The sequence below is a fragment of the Carcharodon carcharias genome, chromosome 9 (assembly GCF_017639515.1).
Source record: "Carcharodon carcharias isolate sCarCar2 chromosome 9, sCarCar2.pri, whole genome shotgun sequence".
NCBI classification, from domain to species: Eukaryota; Metazoa; Chordata; class Chondrichthyes; order Lamniformes; family Lamnidae; genus Carcharodon; species Carcharodon carcharias.
In genome coordinates this window covers 172,309,343-172,327,775 of record NC_054475.1, presented here as the reverse complement: position 1 = coordinate 172,327,775, position 18,433 = coordinate 172,309,343, and the positions used below count along the sequence as shown (strand labels likewise).

Here is an 18,433-nt window from a genome sequence, read left to right as displayed (position 1 = left end):
CTAAATTCTGATTGCAGACCACATCCCCCTTCCCATCTAAGTCATTGGTATCAATGTGGACCACGACCTCTGTCTGTTCACCCTCCCCTGGAAGAATGTCCTGCAGTCGCTCTGTGACATCCTTGATCCTCCCACCAGGGAGGCAACACACTATCCTGGAGTCACATCTGCGGCCGCAGAAACACCCATCTGTTCCCCAAACTAATGAATCCCCTGTCACTATTGCTCTTACTTTCATCTTCCTCCCCTCCTGTACAGCCGAGCCACTCGTGGTGCCACAAACTTGGCTCTGACTGCAGTCCCCTGAGGAATCAGTGCCCTCACCAGCTTCCAAAACGGTAAACCGATTTGTGAGCGGGACCCCAAGGGACTCCTGCATTACCTACCTAGTTCTCTTGGACTGCCTGGTGGTCTCCCATTCCCTTTCTGCTTTCAGGCTCCCAAGTTGAGGTATGACCACCTCTCTGAATGGTGCTATCCACGTAGCTCTCAGCCTTGCAGACAGCTCAAGCTTGGAAACCGAGAGCTTAAGTTTCTGCAGCTGGCAGCACTTCCTGTACATGTGGTCACCTAGGACACCGATACCGTCCATGGCCTCCCACATATTACCAGCCACACATTCCACTTGACCGAGCTGCCCTGCCATGTCTTAACTTGGTTTTGTTTATATTACTTTATTATACTGGCCCTGACGTTCCCTTATTCATGGTGTTTCTCACTTAAATCCAAGTGTAGCTTTTTCTTTAGAAAGAATACGCTTTTCTAATTTACAGCAATTTAAAGACAGTTGCTGACAGCAGTGTTTTGCCAACCAATGAACTTATGGTTTTCCTGTGATGTCAGCATTTGTTTTTTCTCACTTTCCTTTCGAACTCTCCCGAGCAGCTGACTGGTATGCCTCTCCAACTCCCAAGGCAAGTGTGAGCCTCAGGTCTCGGTCCCGATTTATCTGCTCTCAGTCCCGGCTGCTCCTCCGCAGGCCCACTGCCTCTCCAACTCCCACGTTAATTGTAGACCTATAGTCTCAGCCCCAGTTTATCTGCTCATGCTCTGGGTTGCTCCTCCGCAGGTCTGCTGCCTTTCCAACTCCCATAGTAAGTCACCATCCTGACCCGGAAATATATCGCCATTCCTTCACTGTCTACAGCCTGGAACTCCCTCCCTAACAGCACTGTGGGTGTACCTACACCACATGGACTGCAGCGGTTCAAGAAGGCAGCTCACCACCACCTTCTTAAGGGCATTTAGGGATGGGCAATAAATGCTGGTCCAGCCAGCGACGCCCACATCCCATAAATGAATAAAACAAAAGCTAGTTGAAGTGATGGACTTGTCAGCAGTGAATAGGGTGTTAACACAAGAAAAGGCCATGTTGGGTCAGGAGCTTCATTCCATTTTAACAGCTCTTAGAAAATTCATGTACCAATGCTGTTCGATTCAATTCTAGTGTTAGGTTTGTTCAGTCTTCAGAGGACAGCAAGAGAGAGAAAGCGAAAACCAAAAAAATGAAGATCTTACCATAGAACCATAGAACCCTACAGCACAGAAAATAGGCCATTCGGCCCTTCTAATCTATGCCGAAATATTATTCCGCTAGTCCCATTGACCTGCACCCAGACCATAACCCTCCAGACCTCTCCCATCCATGTATCTATCTAATTTATTCTTAAAACTTAAGAGTGAGCCCGCATTTACCACGTCAGATGGTAGCTCGTTCCACACTCTCACCAATCTCCGAGTGAAGAAGTTCCCCCTAATGTTCCCCCTAAACCTTTCCCCTTTCACCCTAAAGCCATGTCCTCTCGTGTTTATCTCTCCTAATCTAAGTGGAAAGAGCCTATTCGCATTTACTCTGTCTATATCCCTCATAATTTTGTAAACTTCTGTCAAATCTCCCCTCATTCTTCTACGCCCCAAGGAATAAAGTCCTAACCTGTTTAATCTTTCCCTGTAATTCAACTCCTGAAGACCCGGCAACATCCTAGTAAATCTTCTCTGCACTCTCTCAATCTTACTGATATCCTTCCTGTAGTTAGGCAACCAGAACTGCACACAATACTCCAAAGTTGGCCTCACCAATGTCCTATACAACCTCACCATAACATCCCAACTCCTATACTCAATACTTTGATTTATGAAGGCCAGTATGCCAAAAGCTTTCTTTACAACGCTGTCTACCTGTGATGCCGCTTTCAGAGAATTATGTATCTGAACGCCCAGATCCCTTTGTTCCTCTGCACTCCTCAGTGTCCTACCATTTACTGTGTATGTCCTACCTTGGTTTGACCTTCCAAAATGCAACACCTCACACTTTTCTGCATTAAATTTTCTGGCCCATTTTTCCAGTTGGTCCAGATTCCTCTGCAAGTTTTGAAAGCCTTCCTCGCTGTCCACACGCCTCCAATCTTAGTGTCATCAGCAAACTTGCTGATCCAATTTACCACATTATCATCCAGATCATTGATATAGACAACAAACAACAATGGTCCCAGCACAAATTCCTGAGGCACACGACTAGTCACAGACCTCCAGAATGAGAAGCAATCATCCACTACCACTCTCTGTCTTCTCCCACACAGCCAATTTCGAATCCAGTTTACAACCTCCTCATGGATACCAAGTGTCTGAACCTTCTGAACTAACCTCCCATGTGGGACCTTGTCAAAGGCCTTACTAAAGTCCATGTAGACAACATCCATAGCCTTTCCTTCATCTACCTTCTTGGTAACCTCCTCGAAAAACTCTACAAGATTCGTTAAACACGACCTACCACGCACAAAGCCATGCTGACTATCCTTAATCAGCCCTTGGCTGTCCAAATAATTGTATATCCGATCTCTCAGAACACCTTCCAATAATTTACCTCCTACTGACGTCAGGCTCACTGGCCTGTAATTACCTGGTTTACTTTTGGAGCCTTTTTTAAACAACGGAACAACATGAGCTACCCTCCAATCCTCCGGCAACTCACCCGTGGCTAAGGACATTTTAAATATTTCTGCCAGGGCCCCTGCAATTTCTACACTAGTCTCCCTCAAGGTCCGAGGGAATATCATGTGAGGCCCGGGGGGATTTATCTACCTTTATTCGCTGTAAGGCAGCAAGCACCTCCTCCTCTTTAATCTCTATATGTTCCATGACACTACTGCTTGTTTCCCTTCCTTCCTTATACACTATGCCAGTTTCCTGAGTAAATACTGATGCAAAAAAACTGTTTAAGATCTCCCCCATCTCGTGAGGCTCCACACATAGACGACCACTCTGATCTTCAAGGTGACCAATTGTGTCCCTTACTATCCTTTTACTCTTAATATATTTGTAGAAACCCTTCGGGTTTACCTTCACATTATCTGCCAAAGCAACCTCATGTCTTCTTTTTGCCTTCCTGATTTCCTTCTTTAGTATTTTCTTACATTTTCTTTACTCTACCAGTACCTCATTTGCTCCATGTTGCCTATACCTGCTGTACACCTTTCTCTTCTTCTTAACCAGATCACCAATATCCCTTGAAAACCAAGGTTCCCTATGCCTGTTCACTTTGCCTTTAATCCTGACAGGAACATGCAAACTCTGCACTCTCAAAATTTCGCCTTTGAATGTCTTCCACTTACTGAACACATCCTTGCCAGAAAACAACTTATCCCAATCCACTCTTCCTAGATCCTTTCTCATTTCCACAAAATTGGCCTTTCTCCAATTTAGAATCTCAACTCAAGGACCATACCTATCCTTATCCATAATTAACTTAAAACTAATGACATTGTGGTCACTGGACCCAAAATGCTCGCCTACACATACTTCTGTCACCTGACCTGTCTGGTTCCCTGATAGGAGATCAAGTATTGCATCCTCTCTCGTTGGTACCTCTATATATTGATTTAGAAAACTTTCCTGAACACATTTGACAAACTCCAAGCCATCCAGCCCTTTTACAGTATGGGAGTCCCAGTCAATATGTAGAAAGTTAAAAATCTCCTACTATCACAACTTTCTGCTTCTTACTTCAGTCTGCTATCTCTCTACAGATTTGCTCCTCCAATTCTCTTTGACTATTGGGTGGTCTATAATACACCCCTATTAGTGTGGTCACACCTTTCCCGTTCCTCAGCTCCACCCATATGACCTCTGTAGACGAGCCCTCCGGGCTGTCCTGTCTACACACAGCTGTGATATTTTCCCTGACTGGTAATGCCACTCTTCACCCTTTCATCCCTCCCCCCCATCACGTCTGAAACAACGGAACCCCGGAACATTGAGCTGCCAGTCCTGCCCCTCCTGCAACCAAGTCTCACTAATAGCAATAATGTCGTAATCCCACGTGCCAATCCATGCCCTAAGCTCATCTGCCTTTCTGACAATACTCCTTGCATTGAAATAGATGCACCTGAGAACATTTCTATCACCTACAAACCTTTGATTTCTGTCTATACATGCATTCCTCGCTTGACCTTTATCCTCCTCCACCTCACTATCTGCTCTAACACTCTGGTTCTCCTCCCCCTGCAAATCTAGTTTAAACCCCCTGAAGCAGCACTAGCAAACCTACCCGCAAGGATGTTAGTCCCCCTCCAGTTCAGGTGCAAACTGTCCCGTCGGAACAGGTCCCACCTTCCCTGGAACATTATAGCACCTCTCACCACCTCAGCACTAACTTGCACGAGTCCCATTCACCCATCACTCTGTTTGTTCAATGACCTGCATTGGCTCCCAGTCAAGCTGGATGTGAAAATTCTCATCAAGTAAGCGAATAAATGAGTCTTCTCTTTTAAAGCTGGTTCATAAAAATGCACATTTTTTGCTGTTTTGATAGCAGTGAGATCAATTTCTTCTGCTCTCCTCAAACACTCACTCACTATCAGCCATGTGATCTGACATTATTACATCAGTATCATGTATGCTTCTGATATTAACCCTTTACTCTATATCCCCACACCGCCCCCCCCCACCCCCCCACGCCCAGCCTTTATCCCAGGGGTGGGGAACCTTTTTCTTATCTTGGGCCGTTCACACAGACAAAATCATTTCTGGGCCGCACACACATAAAAATCAACTTAATTTTGTTTTTTTTTAAAGAGAGAATACAGAAACATTCAACTTAATGCGATGGCTGAGTTTGTTTTTCCTGAATGAGCCTTGTTATGTCTGTATTGTTAAATATTATTAGAGTAATTAAGCCGATACTTTTAACTAAAGCAAATTTGTAACGATGATGATAAATGTTATTACTGAAGGTGCCAATGTTGTCGGCTTTTAGAAATCTTGCTGTGACTGGATGAAGTTGAGCAATGGGCCGGATCCACCCCAAGGGCTGTAGTTCTCCATCCCTGCTTTATCCCTGCTTTATCCCTATCATATTTCCATCCTCTGACATCTCCCTCCAAAGTCTCAGACTTCTGAGGTGCTTTGACCAATTTCCCTTATCTTGATTTGATCTTCTTTTTGAGGTCGAGGATATTCCACAGACACTTTTCTGTCGGTGTGAGTGTTCTTCTCCTGCGTGGCTGTAGAACTTGTAGTAGGTCTTTCCTCTTCTTCAGGAGCTGAGCAGGAAGCCCAAGTTTTTACTGGCTTTCTCTCCAAGAATATTAAGATGCTGTGGTTCCTCCTTATGATACCTGGTCTGTCTCAATCCTGTATGGCCTTCATTGTGAAGCTTTTTTTAATGAATACTCCTTCCCTCTATTGACCCTGGACCCATATCCTCTCCTGGGCTTCAATGCTGGTAACTCACATGCTCTATGCCTGTGCTTAAAGTTACCCTCTTGTGGTCGTTCCTGGTGATTTTGTGTTTTGTCCTAGAGATGGACAGCAAAGTGAGCTGGTTACATGAACTAAACTATATTTATTTGCGGAATTGTGGAATAGCTCATTAGCAAATTGCAGCCCATTGTGGGACATTACAATGTCCGGGATGCCCGTTTTATATAAATTCTCTTGAGGGATTGGATGGCTGCTTCTGTTGTGACTCTGTGCAATCTGCTTACTTCGATCCACCATGAGTAGTAATCAATGACAAGAAGGAAGGTTTTCCCCCTAAATTCAAATAAGTCCATTCCAAGGTGCTTGCATGTCCTTGATGGATAAGTAGAAGGTAATAGTTCTTCTTTTTGTTCTTGGCTGTTTATGGCACAAGTAAGACAGTTAGAAATCACTTCTTCTATAGTGTGAGTAATGCCTAGCCACCAGATTGATTGCTGTGCTCTTGCACGGCATTTTGCTATTCCTAGATGATCTTGGTGAAGTCTTTGAAGAATATCAAGCCAAAATGCTCTCAGTATCACTATTCTCTCATTGAAGACTAGTAAGTCGTCAGTGACTGTGAGGCCCCTGTGCTGTTCAGAGTACTGCCATAGTATTAGATTAGTGGGGATATGACCTAGCTATCCTTCCAGACAATATTCTCGGACTTGGGGGCATTCTTCATTTCGTTACTAGACTTGTTTTATGTCCTGCAACTTTTTTGCAGTAGCTGCTGAGCACTGAGTGATGAAGAATGTAAAGGCTTTAACCTCCTTTACAAGGTCTAAATCCTCCTGTTTGGTACCTTCTGATGGTATTTGTGACAGTGTGCCTGCCATTGTTAGATACCTCCCTTGCACATACTCTCATCGATCTTGATCTGAATTGCTGGATTCTGGGCGGTTTCTTTGCAATTTCTTTCATGTTCAGAGGGTGACTAGTGGCTAATGGTCTGTTTCAATTTTGAAACACACAATCCCATAATTGAGAAACTTGTTGCATAGTCACCTTGCTGCCAATACTGCTTTTTCTATCATGGTGTATCATTGTGTTTCTGTAAGTAGAGACACAGTAAACTGGCCTACACTTGCCGTGACTCTGACCTTGAAAAGAAATTGTCCCCAGACCTGTAGATGATGCATCTGCTGCTAATATGGTCAGTAGTTCTAGGTCATAATGTGCCTAAATTGCAGAAGAGATTAAAAATTGTTTTAATAGTTTCAAAAGCATTTTGCTGGTCCACATTCCAGTACCACTGTTGACCCTGTCTCAGCAGCTATCTCAAGGGCTTGTTGACCTCTGCTAAACTTGAAAGGAACTGGACGGTTTACCTACTTGGTTGACCGTCCCAAGGAATCTTTGAAGCTCAGTTATGTTCCTGGGTTGTGGAAATTCTGATTACTTTCATTTTTTGTGGATTAACTGTGATTCCTGTGGAATAAACACAGAAAATGCTGGAAAAACTCAGCAGTCATGGAGTTATATAGCACAGAAACAGGCCCTTTGGCCCATTGCATCCATGCTGGCTATCAAGCATCTATCTATTCTAATCCCATTTTCCAGCCCTGTATACTATGGTGTTTCAAGTGCTCATCTAAATACTTCTTAAATGTTGTGAGGGCTCCTGCCTCTCCCACCCCCTCAGGCAGTGTGTTCCAGATTCTTGGATAATTTTTTTTTTCCCTGAAATCCCCTCTAAACCTCCTGCCCCTCATATTAAATCTATGCTCCCTGGTTATTGACCCCCCTGCTAAGGGGAAAAGTTTCTTCCTATCTATGCCCCTCATAATTTTGTATACCTCTATCAGGTCCCCCCTCAGCCTTCTCTGCTCTTAGGAAAACAATCCTAGACTATCTAGTCTCTCTGCATTGCTGAAACTCTCCAGCCCAGGCAGCATTCTGGTGAATCTCCTCTGCACCTTCTCCAGTGCAATCACATTCTTCCTATAGTGTGGTGACCAGAACTGCACACAGTACTCCAGTTGTGGCCTAACTAGCGTTTTATACAGCTCCAACATAACCTCCCTGCTTTTATGTTCTATGCTTTGGCTAATAAAGGCAAGTATCGCATATGCCTTCTTAATCACCTTATCTACCTGTGCTGCTGCCTTCAGGGATCTATGGACATGTACACCAAGGTCCCTCTGATCCTCAGTACTTCCTAGAGTCCTACCATTCATTGTGTATTCCCTTGCCATGTTAGTCCTCCCAAAATGCATCACCTCACACTTCTCAGGATTAAATTCCATTTGCTACTGCTCTGCCCATCTTACCAGCCCATCTATATCATCCTGTAGTCTAAGGCTTTCCTCCTCACTATTTACCACACCACCAATTTTCGTGTCATCTGCGAACTTACTGATCATACCTCCGATGTTCACATCTAAATCATTAATGTACACTACAAACAGCAAGGGTCCCAGCACCGATCCCTGCGATACACCACTCGTCACAGGCTTCCAATCGCAAAAACAACCTTCGACCATCACCCTCTGCCTCCTGCCACTAAGGTAATTTTGGATCCAATTTGCCAAATTGCCCTGGATCCCATGGGCTCTTACCTTCTTGACCATTCTCCCATGCGGGACCTTGTCAAAATCCTTACTGAATTCCATGTAGACTACATCGACTGCACTACCCTCATCAATACAACTAGTCACCTCCTCGAAAAATTCAATCAAATTTGTTAGACATGATCTCCCCCTGACAAAGCCATGCTGACTATCCCTGATTAATCCCTGCATCTCCAATTGGAGATTAATCCTGTCTCTCAGAATTTTTTCCAATAGTTTCCCTACCACTGATGTTAGACTCACTGGCCTGTAATTAACTGGTTAATCCGGACTACCCTTCTTGAATAATGGTACCACATTCGCTGTCCTCCAGTCCTCTGGCACCTCTCCTGTGGCCAGAGAGGATTTGAAAATTAGTGTCAGAGCCCCTGCAATCTCCTCCCTTGCCTCACACAGCAGCCTGGGATACATCTCATCTGGGCCTGGGGATTTATCCACTTTTAAACCCCTAAAACCGCTAATATTCTGCCCTTTCAATACTAATTTGTTCAAGTATATCATAGCCCCCTCCCTGATTTTTACACCTACGTTGTCCCTCTCCATTGTGAACACAGATGAAAAGTAATAATTTAAAGCCTCACCTATGTCTTCCGGCTCCACACACAGATTGCCTCTTTGGCCCTAATGGGCCCTATTCTTTCCCTGGTTATCCTCTTGCCCTTAATATATTTATAAAATGCCTTGGGATTTTCCTTTATCTTGCCCCCCAGTGTTTTTTCATGCCCCCCCCCCCCCACCCGCTTTGCTCTCCTAATTACTTTAAGTGCCCCCCTACACTTTCTATACTCCTCTAGGGCTTCCATTGTTTTCAGCATCTGTGGAGAGAGAAACAGAGTTAATGTTTTGAGTCCAATATGACACTTTTTGTGATTCCATTGGCTTATACAATGTGACCTAGAAACTTGATCATAGGTTTGGCAAACTGACGTTTTTCATTCAATGTTAGGCCTGTATCCTGTAAGATTCCCGAGACTGCTCTGACTCTATGATCATGCTCTTTCCTCCTGGAGCCATGTCGTCCATGTGACATATTACTCCTTCCATGCCTTTAGAGTGAGACATTATTCTCTGGAAAATTACTGGAGCGGACACTGTTCCAAAGGGAAATCTATTAACACAGTAACGACCGAATGTCATTATAAATGTGGCCAGCAATCTGGATTTTTTCGTCCTGAGGCAACTGCCAAAATCCATTGTTCACATCCAATTTGGTAAATACAGCACTCATAGCTAGTTTGACAAAGCTCTTATCCACTGAGGCCATCGGGCGGATCTCGTAGTAGTGGGGAACAAAGAAATGGCGGAGGAACTGAATAGGTACTTTGTGTCAGTCCTCACAGTGGAAGACACGAGTGACATCCCCAAAGTTCAAGAGAGTCAGGGGGGCAGAGGTGAGTATGGTGGCCATTACCAAGGAGAAGGTGCTAGGAAAACTGAAAGGTTTGAAGGTGGATAAATCACCTGGACCAGATGGATTACACCCCAGAGTTCTGAAGGAGATAGCTGAAGAGATAGTGGAGATGTTAGTGATGATCTTTCAGGAATCACTGGAGTCAGGGAGGGTCCCAGAGGACTGGAAAATCACTAATGTAACCCCCCTGTTTAAGAAGAGAGTGAGGAAAAAGACGGGAAATTACAGCCGATTAGCCTGACCTCGATCGTTGGTAAGATTTTAGAGTCCATTATTAAGGATGAGATTTCAGAATACTTGGAAGTGCATGGTAAAATCGGGCAAAGTCAGCATGGTTTCATCAAGGGGAGGTCATGCCTGACAAATCTGTTAGAATTCTTTGAGGAGGTAACGAGTAGGTTAGACAAAGGAGAGCCAATGGATGTTATCTACTTGGACTTCCAGAAGGCCTTTGACAAGGTGCTGCACAGGAGGCTGCTCAGTAAGATAAGAGCCCATGGTGTTAGAGGCAAGGTACTAGCATGGAGAGAAGATTGGCTGTCTGGCAGGAGGCAAAGAGCGGGGATAAGGGGGTCCTTCTCAGGATGGCAGCCAGTGACTAGTGGAGTTCCGCAGGGGTCAGTGTTGGGACCACAACTTGTCACTTTATACATTAATGATCTAGATGAAAGAACTGAGGGCATCCTGGCTAAGTTTGCAGATGATACAAAGATAGGTGGAGGGACAGGTAGTATTGAGGAGGCAGGGAGGCTGCAGAAGGATTTGGACAGGTTAGGAGAATGGGCAAAGAAGTGGCAGATGGAATACAACGTGGGGAAGTGTGAGGTCATGCACTTTGTTAGGAGGAATAGAGGCATAGACTATTTTCTAAATGAGGAGAGAATTCAGAAATCTGGAGTGCAAAGGGACTTGGGAGTCCTAGTCCAGGATTCTCTTAAGGTTAAAAACAAAAAACTGCGGATGCTGGAAATCCAAAACAAAAACAGAATTACCTGGACAAACTCAGCATGTCTGACAGCATCAACGGAGAAGAATAGAGTTGACGTTTCGAGTCCTCATGACCCTTCAACAGAACTGATCTTGCTTTACAAGGAGAGGGAAATATAAGCTGATTTAAGGTGGGGGGGGCGGTGTTAGGATAGGAGCAGATCATCAAAAGATGTCACAGACAAAAGAACCCTACCATCCATTCTTAATTAGCACTTTGGTTTAGATAACATCAACAACTTCAACTCCTGTGTTCTTTTGTTCTTTTGTCTGTGACATCGTTTGATGATCTGCTTCTATCCTAACACCCCCCCCACCACTTTAAACCAGCTTATATTTCCCTCTCTTTGTAAAGAAAGATCAGTTCTGTTGAAGGTTCATGAGGACTTGAAACGTCAACTCTTTTCTTCTCCGCCGATGCTGCCAGACCTGCTGAGTTTGTCCAGGTAATTCTGTTTTTGTTCTCTTAAGGTTAACTTGCAGGTTGAGTCGGTAGTTAGGTAGGCAAGTGCAATGTTGGCATTTATTTCGAGAGGACTAGAATATAAAAGCAGGGATGTGCTGCCTATAAGGCTCTGGTCAGACCACATTTAGAATATTGTGAGCAATTTTGGGCCCCGTATCTCAGGAAGGATGTTCTGGCCCTGGAGAGGGTCCAGAGGAGGTTCACGAGAATGATCCCAGGAATGAAGGGCTTAACATATGAGGAACGTTTGAGGACTCTGAGTCTATACTCGATGGAATTTAGAAGGATGAGGGGGAATCTGATTGAAAGTTACAGAATACTGAAAGACCTGGATAGAGTGGACGTGGGGAAGATGTTTCCATTAGTAGGAGAGACTAGGACCCGAGGGCACAGCCTCAGAATAAAGGGAAGACCTTTTAGAACAGAGATGAGGAGAAACTTCTTTAGCCAGAGAGTGGTGAATCTATGGAATTCATTGCCACAGAAGGCTGTGGAGGCCAGGTCATTGAGTGTATTTAAGACCGAGATAGATAGGTTCTTGATTGGTAAGGGGATCAAAGGTTACGGGGAAAAGGCGGGAGAATGGGATTGAGAAACTTATCAGCCACGATTGAATGGTGGAGCAGAGTCGATGGGCCGAATGACCTAATTTCTGCTCCTATGTCTTACGGTCTTATGATTTGTTTAGTTGAGTTAAATCTATGGGGATTCTTAGAGAACCGTTTGCCTTTTGGGACTGTAACCATTCCTGAACACCATTTTCTTGGCATGATGACCAGTGAGAGAACCTTTTGTTGCTGCATCTTTTCAATTTCATGGGCTGCTTTGTCCTGGACAGTGTCAAGCTTCTTGAGTGTTGTTGGAGCTGCACTCATCCAGGCAAGTGAAGAGTATTCCATCACACTCCTGAGTTCAATTACGTTTTCTCAGACATGTAAAATTCCTGAGAATTTATTGGTCTCATAACTGAATTTGAATTTGTATAGTGCAATTCCTTGTGTTCCATTTATTAAAATGAATGTTTTCTTGCGTTTCGCTGTCCTAGTATTGTGCTAACCACCTCCCTAATCCTCCCACAGCCTCACCTCCCCTTTTGTTTTCTTTGCCAGTCTCTCTAGGGACATTTTTTTTACACTTGCCCTTTAGCAACAGGAATGAGATTAGGAATTCTCTGAATGTGGAATTCCATACGCAGCCTGTGGTGTACTGCTGTACAGTATAATATGTTGCTTATTATGGGAGCAACTTCACCACAGGGACTGCAACAGGTCAAGAAAGTGGCAGATCATCACTACCTTGAGTCATTTAGGGATGGGCCACACCCCAAGAACGAATAAAGAATAAAATTGTCCCATTTTGAGTCTGACTCATTTAGAAACTTCCTGAGAATCAGTTTGGACCTGGGAACATTGTGGGTCAGTTCTGATTTGGGTCATCTTACTGCATCCAGGCTACTGGGAATAATCAGCTGAGGCTAAATGTTTAATGAAGCAACAGAGATAACCAGAAGAAGATGCCAAATATTTGAACAGAATTAGACTAAAATGGATAACAAATAAACAATAAAATAAAATAAAAATACTGTGGATGCTGGAAATCTGAAATGAAAACAGAAAATGCTGGAAAAACTCCGGGTCTGGCAGCACCTGTGGAGAGAGAAGCAGAGTTAATGTTTCGAGTCCGTTTGATTTCTTCAGAGGACTACAGCGGTTCAAGAAGGCAGCTCGCCACCACATTCTCTAGGGCAATTAGGGATGAGCAATAAATGCTGGCCCAGCCAGCAACACCCACATTTCATGAATGAATTTAAAAAAAAAAAATAAACCTGAGATGAAGACAATTGTACAATGAGACTAGCTGACTTCCAAAATTGCGATGGCTAATTTTCTGGTTTGTTTTTAATGTTTTTTGTTGATTTTTCAGTGCAATTCGAAGTGGCGATCTGTTTCTCAGTCTTTCAACAGACTGCCTTGATGGCAGCAGCAGCAATGGTAGCTCAAGTCAGGATTCACCAGCAAAGTCTAGTACAGTGAGAGAGTCTCCAGTGACAACATCTGATTCCTGCTCATCTTTCACTGCAGGACCTGGACTTTCACCAAAATGACCCTGCCTCTCCTGAAAGAATGTTGGAACAGAGAATTTGGGAACAGAGTCTACATCAATTAAAGCCTGGTGTAAAATGTGTGGTGCCATTAATATATGTAATTGTGTAGAAGAATGTCAGTGTTAATGAACTGGTTGTAGTAATTCTGAGAAATATTTTCTCCCTTTTTAATTTTTTTCCCTTAAAATTGTTCATTTATTTTTTTGCACCAACACTTGGAATCTGAAAAATTCTGAAATGTCTCCTGCCAGAATCATAAGCTTTTGACTTTGACTTTTACTTTCATAAGTGGATTCTAAGTGCAGCACAGGTTTGTCCTTTTCAGATACTTACGAGCTTTACTTTCTATGAATAGCACTAAACAGAAATGGTTCTTGACTTGAATTTATTTTTAAGCTGTTGTTGAATAGATTTTTGTGCTTGGCTTAAATGAGTGCAAATGTTAATGGCAAACCAAGCAGCCATGAGCTGGGTGCTAGTATTTTTGCTGTAATGGGAGAGTTGGGAGCGTGGATTGAAGGCTTTCTTGACTTCCATTAGTCCTTTTGTACAGATTCAGTTACTTTTCTTATTTCTTTATTGAATGATTGTTGCAGAAGCACCTTTTACAGAGAGTCTCGCAGTTACCTGTAATATCAGGCACCTGTGGAGTGTTCATAGCTATTAACAAACATGTGCATAGTGTAACATACCAGAAGAAAGGAGACATTTGCCTAATTTAATATTGTATTTCATAACTCTCCAAACCGCCATCACAGCATGACTTGTGTGTATAATCCATAGATCCCTATAAACAGTTTCACAGGCTTCTGGGAAAATAAATTATTAGTTATATAGAACTCTTATTTTCCCATAAACTTGATTTTTTTTGTTTTATTAGCCTTTTATTGCCATGTATTGTGATAGTGTTGTGTAAACACATGTTTATTTTGCCCTATGTGTGGAGTTATCAGTGGATTTACACCTGACTTACCTGAACGATCTCCTGCCTATTAATATCCTTATTTTCCCATCTTTGTGCAAAAAAAAGCAGGCTTCAGAACAAGGAGGAACTGATGAGCATTTGGTTCTGAAATACTGTATTGAATGAAAATTTATATTGTGTATATATATATAAAAAAAGTTCTGTAGCATCACTTTCATCTGCATTTGTGAAAATCTGTCAGCGAGTGGTTGATATTTAACATTTAACTGTTGAATTTTGATTTGGCACATGTCTTAATAGTCTCAAGCTGCTGTTGCACAGATTCTTGTGCAATCTGTCTGTATTCCAAGGTAGAGTTCACCTTGTGTTCTGGACATTTCTGTCTTCAGTCAGAACTAGAGGGACAAAAAGAAAAATTGCTGGAAAAACTCAGGTCTGACAGCATCTGTGGAGAGGAAGACAGAGTTAACGTTTCATGTCTGTATGACTCTTAAGTCCTGGAGAAGAGTCATACGGACTCGAAATGTTAACTGTGTCGCTCTCCACAGATGCTGTCAGACCTGCTGAGTTTTTCCAGCAATTTTTGTTTTTCTTTAAGATCTCCAGCATCTACAGTATTTTGCTTTTTATCCTACTAAAGAGGGATGTTGTTGACACAAAGTCTACAGACTGCAATTCATCATGCAGATAACACAAGGATTATTACAAGTGAATCCTGACTGTGATCACAAGTCACTGAAAAAATTAAAAACAAATTGGGTGAAAAGTACAGCAAATAATAGCTACACAAGTAGATAAAGGAAGGGCAGAGGGCCTAGGGGACTTGCAGTGATTTCAGAGTTTGTACCTACTAGTTTCGTCAACCTGTCACCCTGAGAGCAGGTCCCTCTCCATCGCAGCCACTCTGCCAGTGCTTTGCTGTTACCAGTCAGCCAGCCTGGTCACCCTTACCAAGGGGGTTCAGTCCGAAGCCAGACTCTTAAGGCCCAAGTCTGCTCGAGAGCACCCTGCAAGGCCATCTGCTGTCTCCCCAGTGAAAGTTCAACAGCCTTCTACCAGCAATGCTGCAGCTACAGTACTAGCGCTGTATAGGAACACTAGGATAGGAAAATAAACAGGCACTAAAGGAATGCACAAGGGTGAGTACTTATATTTTCTGTAAATTATAATTAATTGGCTTAGGTGTTGGAATTTATGTTTATACTGGTGAGGATGAGAGCAACATGTGGAGGGAAGGAATGAAAAGACTTTGTGATTGGGAATTGGTTAGCGATTTATTTGAAAGCATGCCAATAATAGCAGAAAATCAGGGGGCAACAGAGAGAAACTTAATCACCATCACTTGAGAAAAAGTACTAGGAAAACTAATGGGACTGAAGGCTGACAAGTTCCCTGGATCTGATGGCCTGCATCTTAGGGTCCTAAAATAAGTGGCTGCAGAGATAATGATTGCAATCTTCTAAAATTCCCTAGTTCTGGAAAGGTTCCAGTGAATTGGAAAACTGCAAATATAATGCCTCTATTCAAGAAAGGAGGTAGACAGAAAGTAGGAAACTATAGGCCAGTTATTGTAACATCTGTCGTTGGAAAAATGCTGGAATCCATTAAGAAAGTAATAGGACAGTTTGCAAATCATAATACAATCAGGCAGAGTCAACATGATTTTATGAGAAGGAAATAATGTTTTACAAATTTATTAGAGTTCTTTGAGCATGTAACATGCAAGATGGATAAAGGAGAACCTGTAGATATGGAGTATTTGGATGTCCAAAAGGCATTTGATAATTGATGCCACATAGAAGGTTACTATACAAGATAAGAGCTTATGATGTTGGGGTAATGCATTAGCATGGAGAAGGGATTGACTAATTAACAGGAAACAGTTGAGATGAATGGGGTTATTTTCAGATTAGCAAACTAACTAGTGGGATGTCAATGCTGGGCCTCAAATACTTACAATCCATATTAATGACTTGGAAGAAGGGACTGAGTGTATTATAGCCAAATTTGCTGCTGATACAAAGATAGGCCAGCAAGTTGCGATGAGGATACAGTCTGCAAAGGGATCATGGATAGGTTAAGTGAGTGGGCTAACTTAGTAGATGGAGTATAATGTGAGGCTGTCTACTTTGGTAGGAGGAATGAAAAGACAAAATATTACTAAAATGGAAAAAAATTACACAATACTGTGGTACAGAGGGATCTGAGTGTTATCATACATGAAACAGAAAAAGTTAACATGCAACAAGTCATTAAGGCAGCAAAAAGCCTGGCATAGATGAAAGAAATGTGACTGCTGCCAGGATAGTGGGTACAGACCTGAATATTGTGCTACCTGGGGTCACAAATCAGTTGCATATTGAGGGATTGGTGTCCCTTGCATTTGGTAAATATACTAGAATGCTGATGTATGTGCAGTCAATGGCAACTTGCAGCATGGGTTGACTACTGTGTAGGTTAAATTACCAGGGCAATTTGCATAAACCTAGCTTGTCCCCTCAAGTTTATGAGGCTCGAAGGGCTGAATCCCTATTTTCTTAACATTACAGATAACTGGAATATTAGGGAGTGTGATTTTAATATTAGGATTCTTTTTATTAAAAGCTGACTCATTCACAAATGTTTTCAATAGATCACTTACTTAGCAATCGACCAAAGCCAGTTTTTGGAATTAACTGCTGCCAAGCTGATTTGGTGGTGCAAGTGATGAAACTTGACCCTACAACTTCAGAGAATTGTTTTCATTTTCCCCTTTTATTTAGACAAAAAACAAAGTTTATACTCTTTAAAAGGGTTGATTCCTTAATCTGATTGAAAATCGCCACCTTCTGGTAATGTTGGGTGGTGCAAGTCTCCATCAAATTAAGTTTTTCATTTATTTCAAGATCCAACATTTATAGTTTTGCACTGATTGAATTTACAATGTGATGGGCTTAGAAGGACAAAATGCATAATGTGGAGCAGGAAGTTGTGGGTGTCACGAATATCTTCCCATAATTTATCTTGCCTATTCCAAAGCACTCCTGCCTGGCCTCCCATAATCTACCTTTCATAAACTTGAAGTCATCCAATGAAGTTGCCCATATCTTGCACCAAGTCTTGTTCACTGACCTACAGTTCCTGGTCAAGCAACATCTTGATTTTAAAATTGTCATCCTTGTTTTCAAATCCCTCCACTATCTCACCCCTTATCGTCTCAAACTCCTCCAGTCCCACAATCCTCCAAAATATCTACGCTCCTCTGATTCTGGCACTCCCAATTTTACTCACTCTACCACTGATGCCTGCACCTTCAGCTCAGGAATTCCTTCCCATCACCTCTCAACTTCACTTTCCTACTTTAAAACCTCTTTGACCAAGCTTTGGTCATCTGACCTAATATCTCCTTATGTGGCTCTGAGTTGTAGGTTTTACATTGCTCCTGTGAAACAACTTGGGATATTGTATTATGTTAAAGGAGCTATACAAATATGAACATATGAATTAGTCGGCCACTCAGCTCTCCAAGCCTGCTGTGCCATTCAATAAGATCATGGCTGATCCTATTGTGGCCTCAACTCCACATTCCACCTACCCCTGACAATCTTGGATTCCCTTGTTAGTCAAGCATCTATCTACCTCTACCTTAAAAATATTCATCAACCTGCTTTCTGGTGAAGAGAGTTCCACAAACTCATGACTGATAGAAATACAAGTTGTCCCCTATGATTTCAGTACTTCAACCCCTAAATCTCTCTGCTCAGCTATAATTCTTAGCGTTTCACCGTTTAGAAAAATACCTTGATCCATATGTGAAGTGGATGACCCCGCACTGAATGCTATCTACCAGTTAAGCAAACGTGTATCTCTATTCCTTCATCCAAGTCTTTATAAAAAGTGAAAACCTGAACCCCCAGAAGAGACAATTAATGGGTAACTGAAAGATGCACACTAGTCACTAACACCTCATGCAAGTAATCACCATCATCATCATCATAGGAATGTTATTGGTTGATGATCAATTATATTAGGTAGAAATGAGACTGTATATATTTAATTGCTCATTAACTGCATGAACTTCATTTGTTGTTTTAGTCTAACAATTTTTGGCTCTAACCACATAGAATAATGGAATCATATGCATTGTATGACATACAGTGAGGGGGTCATGCACTGGTTAACCACATCAGTTAAAGGATTCAGATGTTGTAAAGTGCCATTCTCACAATGGAAAAACAAAATGTTAAAA

The 18,433-nt window shown here is 42.5% G+C and overlaps 1 protein-coding gene across 3 annotated transcripts in view; it reads left to right on the top strand.

Annotated features, from left to right (window-relative positions):
- The window catches only part of pabir2 (PABIR family member 2), a 170,938-nt gene extending 156,522 nt beyond the window's left edge, over positions 1 to 14,416 (top strand). For all 3 annotated transcript variants that reach the window (XM_041194832.1, XM_041194831.1, XM_041194833.1), the window contains one exon: positions 13,100 to 14,416. In XM_041194832.1, coding sequence (XP_041050766.1) covers positions 13,100 to 13,280 — 181 coding nt within the window. In that variant the 3' untranslated portion in view covers positions 13,281 to 14,416. The remainder of the gene's footprint in view (positions 1 to 13,099) is intronic.
- Positions 14,417 to 18,433: the final 4,017 nt, after the last annotated feature.